The sequence below is a fragment of the Labrus bergylta genome, chromosome 16, assembly GCF_963930695.1.
Source record: "Labrus bergylta chromosome 16, fLabBer1.1, whole genome shotgun sequence".
In the NCBI taxonomy this organism is placed as follows: domain Eukaryota; kingdom Metazoa; phylum Chordata; class Actinopteri; order Labriformes; family Labridae; genus Labrus; species Labrus bergylta.
The window spans coordinates 14,948,144-14,960,707 of record NC_089210.1 but is presented as its reverse complement, the minus strand read 5'-3'; the positions used below and the strand labels follow the sequence as shown (position 1 = coordinate 14,960,707).

Below are 12,564 nucleotides of genomic sequence, written 5' to 3'. Positions count from 1 at the left end.
GCAGGTGGTGATTACATATAACCCAAAAGGACACACAAACAAAACAGCGTTCTTCCATTGTCATAAAAACAGACAGAAAACAGAAACAAGCAAACAAGAAAAACACCACAAAACAACATACACAGAACTAAACCATGTGCCTCATACAACACAGGGACAAAAAGTCATACAATAGAACAGAAGCACAACAATATTCCAAACTGGCTGGACAGTATAGATTGTAAAAAAGGGTAAAATATATATTGAATAGATAGGATGGATTAGACTAGACACCAATTTTTAATGAGGCCACATGTCCTTCCTCACCACCCCTCTGCTTTTCCCTAATATAATTAAATTAACAGTATAGGTATTTGTTTGTGAAATAGTATAACATCACAGAGAAGAGATCCATCTCTAGGTGCAATCTCATTTTCAAACACCTCTTCCCATAATGCAGGTACAATATGACAATACCAAAAAAAACAGGTTCTGTACAACAAAACCTGCACTCATCAGATTGACTAATTCCCCAAATATTTAACATTCTTCTAGTAGAAAGAATGTTATAAATCATATTTAATTGAAAGTACCTTGTGAATGAGTCAACAGCTGTTTCATATTTCAACCCAAAAACCATTTTCCATGGTATAGGGCAGTGACAGTCTAAAGTATCCTCCCATTTTTAAAAGGTAGTGTATGGAATATTTCCCAAGGACCGTTTCGTTAAATAGAAGCTATATACGTTTCGGTTTATCTTCCTGTTTTGTAACCATCTGTGGTTTTTTATAGCAGGTTGACAAACTAACAGTTGACGTAGGCCGCCTCTTGTTGGGAGGGAGCTGCCACCATCCAGTCGTCGATATATGTGGCTACTCTGATGCCACTCTCCCTGAGAGGTGCTACAGCTGCCTCGGCGCATTTTACAAACACCCTTGGGCTTAGAGATAAGCCAAATGGGAGGACCATATACTCGTAATCTATCCCCTGAAAAGGCGAATCTCAGATATTTCCTGTGCAGGGGGTTAAATCGGAATATGGAAATAGGCCGAAATAGGCCCTTAGGTCTATTGACGTGAACCAGTCGCCTGCGCGCACGAAACGCAGCAGCGAAGCATGTTCTTAGATGACGATTTAGGGCTTGGAGGTCTAAAATGGCTCTCATCAGCCTCCCCCCTTTCTTTGGGACAAGAAAATACCTCGAGTAGGTCTACCTGTGGGTCTCCTCAGGAGCACAACTCTTATGGCTCCTTTCTCCCTTAGAGTGGAAATTTCGGATTCGCCCTGAACTAGTGAGTTGATTATTTCTTTGAAATGGGGGGGAGCGATATTGAATTGGAGCCTGTAGCCTTTTTCTATCGTCCTCAACACCCATTCTGACTCGGTGCAGGCAGCCCATCTCTCTCTGTGCTGAGAGAGAGGGCTGAGAGCAAAACCTGTCAACTCTGGTGTTTTGGCACCCTTGTGTGGCTGGGATGCGCAACACACACTGTCCGAGCCCACCGGCCCGGGCGTGGGAGACTCCCAGGCACGCCACACAGACGAGGTCAGTGTCCCAACTGGAGATTTTATTGCCGCAGGGTCATAGCTTATGGCTTTTTGTGGCTTCACTGTCATTAGCCGTCTCCATGGTTAGCCAATGGGCTACAGGTGCTAGCGAGACCGACTACAAGCTTGTGCAGCTATGTCAGCTGGGAGGGGGTAAATATTGCTATTTCCCGCTAGCGTTTAGAGTGAAAATGGTGTTTAAAATTTAATCGGTATTGCTACTTATAACAGAAAAGATCAAAACGGTATTGCTACCTTTATTGATAAGTGGAGTATTGCTACCCTGGGTGAAAAGTATTGCTACTTTGAGGCTAAAGTGTTGCCACTTCAACCACAAACTAGCTTGAAAGAGTATTGCTATTGCTTCAGGAACTAGTGACACCGTACGACCAGCAAAGCTCCCAGCGACCGAGTTGTGCGCTCAGTCTGCGGACAGTTCAGCTTGGCTTAGTTAATACAGGTGTCAAAAAAGGCTTCTGTGAGAAGCGAGAAGAGGTTTTTGAATGACGGCTGACGCTATGCCTGCCTATTATATAGGGGGAGGGTCCCCTCCCCTCCAGACATAGATGTCATCCTTGTCAGCCAATGAGAGCTGGCGTAGTGTTATTAAGTTTCTGACGAGGTCAGGCAGGAGGCGTTCCCCATAGTGAGACACGAAACGAATGCTATGAAAGAGAACCAACTCTGCATTACCTCTAAAAAAACAATGAGTTTCCCAGTAAATTCTCAACTAAACAAATGTGACGAGGTTGGATTTGTAAAATAGGGAACAGAGGATGAATACCTTCTAAAAAAAACAATCTGTATGCAGGTACATTTTTCAAACAAAAGCGGCCTTTGAAGTAAGGTATAATACTTTAAGGTTTAATAGTTTTAACCGACCTGATTCATACCTATTATTATACATGATGACACTACGTTTAATTCTTTCTGGTTTCAAACTCCAAATGAATCCAAAGGGTCTTAAAAAAGGACTGTGATGGGCTAGGGAGTGACATGAAGAGAGATGTGAATTGTGGCACTACAAGAGAGTTTACCAGAGAAATCTTTTCAAAAAGTGTTAGGATTTCCCCCTCCAAGGTTGTAAAATGATATCCATTTCAACTATTTTGTAATTATAATTTATTGCACATAGACATTTCAGATCCTCTGGAATCACTATCCCCAGCACATTGACTGATCCATCAGTCCATGTAATCGGGAAGTTACATGGTAACTTAAAGGTAGTACTCTTTAAAGTGCCTATTCTAAGTATACCACATTTTCCAAGTTTTGGTTTTAAACCAGATACTTCAGAGAAAATGTGTAAGTCTTCAAGGAGGGCTTTCAAACAGGAATGTTTTGGACTTATCAGGAAACTGGCATCATCTTCTGAAACTGGAAATTACTTTACTTACTACATTATCAATTGCAATATCAAGTTCCATTGAGTGGAATGCACGACTAAAGAATAACTTACCTGGTTATGTGGAGACAGTGGTTGTGACCATCAGGGTCCAGGCCTGTAGTGGCCTGCAGACTATCGACCAAATTCTGGAGGCCCAGACCATCAGAGCCCTGTTCCACAAGTTGCTCCAGCTCTGCCAACATGGACTCCAGAGTTGGCTCTCCTTTAACCATACAGCGCAGAGCCTCTGGGAAGATGATCTGACGGAAGTTAGTGTTCAGTTCCTACATTGAACAGGGAGACACACCTGTCAGAAATTCTGTCTTTCCTCTGGCTGACCTCAACACAAAAGGGGGCCTTTAGTTGTAACTTGAAGATTTCACATAATTTAGGGTATGCACCTACCTGCAAGCAGGTGTACACAGCACTGGCCAGGTACACAGCCTGGGTGGTAGCTGAGGGAGCAGGTAGCTCCAAGTCATGGGTGAGGTGTGGGCAGCGTTGTAGCAAATTTGCTAAGGCACTGACATTTCCAATCAAACTACAGAGCTCTTCCAGAAACCATGTCCCATCCCGAGAGGTCAGGTCTACCAGCTGCTCTCCAGCACTAGCTGCTGCTCCCTCCATTACCAAGTTGCGCCTGGACATACACAAAAAAAAAATACAATGAATTCCTTCTGTTCACCTGTACTTGATCTTTCTCCTTGAGTTTCTAACTTTCACTTTCAAGAAGAAAGACAATTTATTTCATATTTTTGTTATTTATAGGTGGCAGAAATACAGCGGTTTTAAAAATATATTTTAGCAATGTAGCCAGCAATTTATGGTTGTTATACCACTAACACTATAATATATTGTTCTGATTGCAAAAGAATCATGGTGAAATGTGAAAAATAAACATGTGTTAAACCTGCAGAGTGTGCAGAGAGCAGAGGTGATTATGCATGCCATGCTGAGGGATCCAGACTCTGCATTCTCCCGAAGGAATACTGTAATGCAGTGTTCAATCTCATGCAACTGCTCCTCGCAAGCTGCTACATTTGTGCCATCAGCCTTGAGTCGCTCCGTCTGTTGAATCACACACTCATTGGTGTCAGCAAGTTGATGCTGCAAAGACATCTCCACACTGGACAGGAACTGGCAGAAGGCTGCAGGAGGTTGAGGGGCAAAGAGCACCTCATATCTGGAAATGGAGGGGAAAGATAAAGCTCAAATGACATAAGAGGTAACAATGCACAATACATTCAGTTTATTCATTCAGTTAAAATCTAAATCCAAGGATAGTCATAGTCTATCCCACTTGTTATGGCTACACACAACCCCACAGCTAAATGCTATCCTCCCGCCTACGCTAAGGCCAGCACAAACGTCAGCTTACTCGTTACTATGGCTACCGTAACAGCCCCGACTTAATGTACACTTCCACGACTACCCAATGTGACACACACCAAATCATATGAAAACACCTTGTAAACAACGCAGGCTACGCTTCAGATCCCGGATGAGCCCTCACTTGTTACGGCTACACACAGCCCCACAGCCAAATGCCATCCCAGCGCCCAACGCCAAGGCCAGTAAGCCCGCAACCCCAATGCCTCTCCCCATGTGCTGCACAGTCATTCATAGTCAGTGGATTATCTTAGTAGCCTAACAATAGTTATGTTTGCATGTGCAATAGTTCTTCAACCAAATCCAAATCATTATGATTGGGGATTCCAACTTCACTCTTTACATGGATGCTAAATAAAGGGATCTAATTAAGACATGCACATGCATCAAGCATTTAATCTAAATAATACCACTATGACATGTGCAGTGCTGTACCGCTTGTCTAATCTGCCAGAAAAAGGGGAAGAATAAGCTGTTCCTTTATATTAATATACCGTAATTTTCGGACTATAAGCCGCGCCTTTTTCCCCATTTTTCGACCCTGCGGCTTATATAATGGTGCGGCTAATCTATGGATTATTACAGCTAACGGCCACTAGGGGACCTCCTAAATCTATGGATTTTACAGGTTACAGTCCACCAACTTTAACTCTATGGGCTCTATGACCGGTCCGCGCCCCCCCCCCACCTTTAAGCGACGGGCTCCAGCAGGAAAAGCTGGAGGCCGGAAAAGAGTGAGACAGGTAGCGCGCAAAAGTAAAAGTGGAACCGAGAGTGGTACGAGAGACAGAACGAGAGACAGAACGAGAGCAAGACAGACAGACATTACGAGAGAGAGACAGTTTGTGCAAAGGAAGTTTTCATGCACAAACCCTCATTATGGAAAACAAACGTAGAAATGCATATGATGCAGCTAAATGGGAGCTTCCTCAAGCAGCCATCTCTTTCCCGACAATCCCCTCTGTGCACGAACCCTTACATATGGTAATTAAACATTAAAACACCTGCGGCTTATAGTCCAGTGCGGCTTATATATGTACACATCATTCAATTTAGCTGCTGTGGCTTATACTCCGGTGCGCCTTATAGTGCGGAAAATACGGTAAATGGAAAATGTGCTCTGACTCTGTTCTGTATAAACACATCAACAAAGTGGACAGTAGCAGCAGTCGAAGATATAATCTGATTGATTAAGTACAAGTCAGACATTTGTTTCTGTCAATGGGCGTGTAATAATAAATTTTCTCTGGGCAGGGATCAAGTTCAAGCAGAATTGATGCCCCACTGTGTGTTTGCGCACCAGAACTGCCGTACAAACTGGCTTTGCAACACTCCTGCCTGGGTTGTAAACAAACACTGGTTTTGCTACATGCCTCCAGACATTGCTCATCTGCTCGGCCCTTGCTGTGTGCCAGAGATGTTTTTGTCCTCTCTCGCGTCTGTGACTTTGGATAGCTGCGTTCTATTTATTAATTTCTTTCTTTGATTCTTTAAATACATACTTGTCCTGCAATTGATGAACAGCAGAGTGCATGAGGACCTTCAGATATGCGCAGAGAGAGACAGACAGAGAGAGAGTGACAGAGACAGAGAAGGAGAGAGAGAGATGATTTCCGAATGGGCCAGATCGGATCAGTCTCTTCCAACTGACACGTTTACATGAAGCAGTTTTATTTTCATCAGGCTTTAATACCGATTATTTGTGTCCATGTAAACATAGCTACCGTTTAAAGAAACAAATGCTTTTTTTAAATCAGTGAGCCAGCTCTCAACTACTACCGCAAGTAGGCCAACTTTTTGCTTAGTAACAGCTTTAGGGGATAACATTTTAAGTAGCCCTGTCAAAATAAAGTGTTGATTTGGGTTAATTAATTACAGAAAAAATAATGTGTTAAAAAGCGGTGTTCTAAACTTGATAAAAACAAATGCCAACATGGGCTTTTGACTGTTATTTTAGCCATCCAGGAACTCAAAACCACCCAGGATCATTTAATAAGTCTGTCTGAATCTCTCCCTCTCCTTCCGTGCCTGTCCGCTCTAATGAGAAATAAACGCACACACACAGCCAGACACCCACAGAGACTTGCTGAAGTAGGCTATGCTGTTCAACCTTTGAAGAGCTCAGCTACATCTATTGGTGTGTAATCTTTCTCATTTACAATAAATATACTCCTGTTGCCGTATCAAAAGCTCAGTCAGTGACAAGAAGCTTCACATGCTGTATAAATTGATTCCCATGAAAAAAAAAAAAACTTTTGAAACAAATAAAATGTATTAAGCAGGAGAGCGACAAAAGAAAGAGGGACAACCTGCAAAGAAATAAAAGTCTATGTAACTCCAGTTCTATGAGTATGTGCGTAGCCCTCTAACAGGCCTCGCATCTGGTTTATCCTGTGTGTGGTTGTGTGTCGGTGTGTGTGTGTGTGTGTGTGTAGGAGGGGGAAAGAGAACTGAATGGAAGCAACTTGGTAAGATTCAAGTAAATTGTGAATTTCTCCATGATAATGTGAAAAAAGAGAAAGATTAAAATATAGACGCTAGATTTTACCAGGTGGAAACAGGATTATGCAGCAAATTGACTGTGATGCAATCCTACTCACATTATCCATATATGCAAATAATTAATTACAAAGCCAGATACGGGGCAATGCAGCCGTTGGCTTCAACAACAGCTGCTTTTGTGTTATTACATCTGGAACACCGTGCCAGAATTAGTTTCAACAGAAAAAATGTGTGTTGTTACCAAGCCGACACCCAAACATCCCTTAAAGGTCCATGCTCGATTTGTGGAAAATGCACAGCCAGGTTGGGAATATTTGTACAAATATTTTATGAAGACAGAGCTTTGTGTAAGTGTTTGTGAATAAGTTGTCATGGAGAAACTTACTGCCAAGTCTTAATATAAAGCAAACTATCAGCCAAATTGCCAGAACAGTTTTATGGCTTGTGTTCTATGAAGGAAAGCCTGCTACAGGTCCTTACTGTCTGTAGATGTGCTGGCAGTGCTCCACCGTCATATCTCCCAAAAGTTCCTCCAGCCAGGTCTTCCACTGGTGTGTGCGATGGAGCAGCAGCGTGGCCCGTGGGTACAGCAAGGCCACTGTAGCATAGCTGTGCAGCTGCTCCAGGCAACCACGCAGAGCCCCACGTCGCTGCTGCAGCAAGGAGCTCATCTCTGCTTCTAAGCTCTCACACTGGCTTATCAAATGGGCCTGGCCTGCATTCTGCAGGAAAGCTGTAGCTGGCACATAGCTAGGAGGACCTGAAAGAAAAAGGACAGACAAAAACTTTACTACTACTCAACTGCATTAATCGTTGCTGTTTGACTCAAGGCTCAAATCCTTGCAAATAAATGTAAGCTGAGATGAACCTCTAAAATTGCTTGCTCACAAAAATTATACAAGACCATTAGTTTCAAGACTGAAACTGTAATTTGTAATGCCTGTGGCCCCTGCCATTGTATTGGTGTCGGATGAGACGCACAAAAAAAAAAACCTTTTCCACAGTAAATATTCACTATATGGGTTTCATTTTATTGTTAAAAAAACTAGGACGACATTTTTTTTTCACAAAGCACTACCTACTCATTCACAGGACAACATCTTAAAATAAATAATTTAGAATCTGAAAAGGCTATGACTAATTGCTCCGCAGTGCAGGTTGACTCCAAATTCTGATGGCTAAATATAGGTGGACAATATGACCCAAGAGTCAAATCATTAGCCCCCGGTAGGGTCTCCCAAGGCTTGCATATTACTTGAGTATCCCTGGTTCTCTGACTAGCCTGAGTGAATGTCTCACATTGGGAAAAGCCTCCGGAGTAACCTCATCAGAAGCTCATATTCCATTGGCTAGAGTTTAGGGCGTCAGTGTCAGCATATGTGGAGGCCCTGCCCATATAAAAAGCGGTTGAGAGTGCGCAGCAAGTCTTTCAATAAACATTCACCTCTTCCTTGGTATGATTGAGAAAGGAGGGTTGTCTGGTGATACACTGACTCATGTTACTCAGAGAACAGGGGCTATGCAAGTAACCTAAAGTTCTCTTTCACAGCATTCGTGTCTAACATTGGAAATACTGACTCCCGTGTTGCTAGGCAGATGTTACCCTGAAATCAACGCAAGTTAACAGGTGCGATGCTCTGTCTGCAGACAGCATAGGAGCAGGGAAAGCAGCTGCTGCTACGTCAAACGCAGTTATTATAAGCGGAGTGTCCAGACCCAGTCAAAACGAACAAACAAACAGTGCATCAGCTGGCTATCCAGTGCAATGTGTAAACAGTTGATAGGGGAGTTGACTGCTGGAATTCAGAGATGTCATATTTAAGTTCATGTTATTCTTGTTCAACAGTCGTTTGATATATTGCTATTTAAAACATTTTCTTTTTTGCGCTGGTGATTTTCCTTAGGTGCTGGGTAAAACCACTTTGAGGCCGCCAAAGAATTCTCTATGCAGGAAAAACCCTGCTGACCAACAGCCTTCCCATCAGGACCTACATGGCAAACAGAAAATGCTGCTCAGTAGAGTTTGCAAGTAAAGAAACCCTTCCCTTTGTCCACCATGTCCTGTAAGAAGGTCAAAATCCCTGCCACGGAACACTGGAAGGAAAACTCCTCCATATTTGAGCACCATTTTTCAGGGTTGAACAACTCTAGGGCCAAGCCCACAGAACAAGTCTCTCCAGGTGAGGATAAAATATCTTCCGTTGCATCTGGGACAGCAGGTCAATGCGTAATTGGAAAGGCCCCAGTGCAAGCCAGGGCTTTGATGGCAAAATTAAACATAGGGATTTGTGAAAGATTGAGTTTCAATGTCTTGAGCCCAGGAGTATTTAGATATAAGGCCTCATTTAAAAGTTGGACTAACCCATATCTATAGAGCTGCTGATGTCCTGCAGCAGGCTGGCCAGCTGAGTGGCTTCCAGGTTCGAGAATGCTGTCTGGTACTGGGAGATCCACTGGTCGAGGTCAGCCAGCTTGCTTTCAATCGCCTCCTGCACTGTCAGTTGTCGTGACTGGAGCTGGGTGTGTTCAGAGTACCTGTGGAAAGAAGGCCTGATGAATACGATTTACTGTTGATACAAAGCTTATATGAACAATATTCCCAGCTCCTTACTGAGCACTTCAAGATGTGAAAATAAATGTAAACATATTGGTTAATGCAGAAAAACTATTAAAAAAACACTTTTCATTGTTTGTTGTGAAGTTTCAGACCTTTGCTCCAGGGTAAGGAGTAAATGGTCAGGATGGTTCTCTGCTTCCTCCAGGAAGCACATCTCCTCCTGCAGCTTTGCTTGTAGTTTCTCCCCCTGGCAGAGCAGCTCCTGCAGAACCAAGTACTCCTCAACAGCCTCCTGCACTTGTGGCAGCACAGTCAGCATGTCGTCACGATTCTTAAACCAGTTTACCTGCAGAAAGTCCACAAAATACCTTCAAAATCATCCAGTGATTTACTTCTGATTTGTGTGCACTTAAAACATTGGGTTCCCTGATCTTGAAATAAATGGAAGTTATAATTCAGAGGCTTTAATAACAAATTTGTAGTACCGTACTGTGTATTCTCTTTTATACTCTAGATTTTTACACTTTATTGTATGGACTCAAACCAGATTCCAGAGAACCTCAACCTCAAATGAATACCAACCACACCAACCATATAATTATGCCAAATATTTTGAATTTAGAATAAAACTGCTACATCAGCAATTTTCACTCTACTATTTTGATGACCTCACCTTAATCTCAGCAACCCTGGAGGAGAAGAGAGAGCGTGTGATATCTCTCTCCATTTCCCTCTTGCTCTGCTTACTGTCAGCCTGTTGGCCTCCTCCTCCATAAACTGCACCAGCGAAGCCCACCTCCCCCCCAGCAGTCCAGTCTACCAGAGGATCATAGACAAAGGCCTCAAGCAGGGTCAGTAGGGTCTCTCTGCCCCTGCGCATCATCTGAACCACCTGAAAGGACACACCAGACTTCAGCAACTATTTAGTAGAGCAGAAACTACCCCCCAGATACAGAAAATTAATTTAATAAATGAAAAGAAAGATGTTTAGGGTTTAGGATGATTAGGGTTATACTATAAACAGATGAATAGATTGTCTTATGATAAGAGTCCTGAATTGTAAATAAAGTGTGAATGTGAAGGGTCCCAGAAAATGTTAGATAATGACCTGTTCACAGGACAGCCTGAAGATGCCCTCCACCCCAGTGACTCCTAGAGCAGTCTCAATGTTGTGGGTCATCCTGAATGGAACCTTCTCTGGCACACGTAGGCTTTTTCCTAGGGGAACATTGACACCCACAGACAGTACCTTAAGCAGAATACCAGAGTAGATCAATATCAAGTAGGGGTGGGAATCACCAGAGTCCCCATGATAGGATATTATCACGATAGGATATTATTGCAATTTTTAACATTTTGCGATACAATATGTTGCGATATAACTATCTGAACTGGTTATTATGTCCACAAAATGAAAAATCAAGAACTGTTTTGTCAAACAAGAAAAAAAACTCTCAGTCTACTCATCTCACTTCAGTCTTTTTATTTCGACACAATGGGAGTCAAGTGTCAAGTCCACAGCCTGATCGATACTGTGATGAAAGTAAATCCCTGTGAAAGGCTGCATGCACCTCACAAACTGAACTTTTGGTTTCAGACTAATCGAACTTGAACGTGAATTTTGAACAATGCAACTTTTTCAAAATGAATTCTGCAATTCTGTTTAAAAAACATATGTACTATTAATATATTGAAAATATCAATACTTGGCAGCCATGAGACGATATAATATCGGGTCTTACATCAAATGTGATTGAAACTCAACATATGGTCAAGCTGACCAGTTGCAACTGACCTTTTTCAAAGCATACATTGTAGTCGATGTGCACCACCTCTCCAGTGGTCATGTCAATCAACACATTGTCTAGGTGACGGTCACCAAGGCCAATGATGTATCCCACCATCGACATAACCGCAGTGGATCTGGCGTAGGACTTGAGCAAAAGAAGAGAAGGAAATATCAACTGAAAAGTACATTCATAGAGGAAGCTTATAAAGGCTTGGAATTTTGTCACTGATAAACATTTTTTTAAGTTCCTGCTGGTAATTTGAAAATGAGAAATTAAATTAAACTATTAAAATAGTAACAACCATAGTTACCTGAGTTACCCCCCACCATTCACTGGGTGTTGTGCAGGAACACCACAGCTCCTTGGCCAACAGGTTAGAAGGAGTAGCTTCCATCAACTCTTTCAGCACTTCCTTCATGACACCGAGAGGCCAGTCTCGTCGTGTCACATCTAGACTAAGCCCCACTGCTTTTAGAGCCGGCCCAATGCGACTGTAGTAGAGCTCACTGGGGCGGGGTACTGGAGGCACTGGCTGCTGTTGGAATGAGTCTTGTGCCTGGTAGTAAATGTAAAAAAAAAAAAAAAAAAACATCTAGAAAAGCAATACAATTGTAATTTTCGAATATGTGACATTCCTAGGAAATTCATAGCTTTCACGTGATGTCACACTATTATGGAACCGCCCACCTGGTGGGAAAGAAAGGCTCTCTACCACTGTACGCTACTGAGAAGTTAATGGTCTCATTTGCCCCCTACAAGTTTTTAAATCAGTTTTATTTTTCAAACGAAAGACAGTTGTTTAATGTGATACACTAATCAACGAGGAGACGAGCTCGGGTTTTGCTTATACAGAATTTAATCTGAGAAAGAAAACCCAGAGAGGGGGACCTTTGTGGATTAATGCATTAGATCCTCTGCGGCTCCTGTGAAGGAACAAAAACTGACTTTTCTTCATCATGACAACAAAAAGATTGGGTTAACTTGATCTAAATATTATTGCCTTTATCTAAAATTACTGCCCCAGAACACTGAAATTGGCAGCTGACAGTCATCCTGATACTATTGTTAGCTAACTTTACCTAGCTAATGTTAGCTAATTAGCATTCACCGATGCTTGAATGATGAGGAATTTCTTGCCCTTCACTTCCTAAACAGCAGCAGTATCGAATCAGACACATCAAAAATACATAAAGCTGCCTGTATGTTTGTAGACTTTAATCCTACAGCAGCGAAAGGACAGGGATTCTCTTCTAAATGCAAGTAAACATCACTGAAGTGACATTCTGATATCACCTACGCATTCAGCTGAAAGTCACCAGACAACATGGTCACTCTTTAAAGCGTAACACCGGCAAGGACTTCGCTGTTTGTAGCGATAGAAATAGTGTCCTGTTTGCTGTATGAGGGTCGCA

General features: G+C 42.5%; 1 protein-coding gene across 1 annotated transcript in view; it reads right to left on the bottom strand.

The window, feature by feature from the left end:
* The window catches only part of smg1 (SMG1 nonsense mediated mRNA decay associated PI3K related kinase), a 69,673-nt gene that overhangs the window by 14,501 nt on the left and 42,608 nt on the right, over positions 1 to 12,564 (bottom strand). The window contains exons 42-51 of the mRNA XM_020649622.3: positions 11,463 to 11,708; positions 11,158 to 11,296; positions 10,471 to 10,580; positions 10,036 to 10,254; positions 9,515 to 9,708; positions 9,168 to 9,340; positions 7,286 to 7,565; positions 3,825 to 4,097; positions 3,320 to 3,554; positions 2,987 to 3,198 (exon numbers count right to left, since the gene is read on the bottom strand). Of these exons, the coding sequence (XP_020505278.1) occupies positions 2,987 to 3,198; positions 3,320 to 3,554; positions 3,825 to 4,097; positions 7,286 to 7,565; positions 9,168 to 9,340; positions 9,515 to 9,708; positions 10,036 to 10,254; positions 10,471 to 10,580; positions 11,158 to 11,296; positions 11,463 to 11,708 (2,081 nt within the window). The remainder of the gene's footprint in view (positions 1 to 2,986; positions 3,199 to 3,319; positions 3,555 to 3,824; positions 4,098 to 7,285; positions 7,566 to 9,167; positions 9,341 to 9,514; positions 9,709 to 10,035; positions 10,255 to 10,470; positions 10,581 to 11,157; positions 11,297 to 11,462; positions 11,709 to 12,564) is intronic.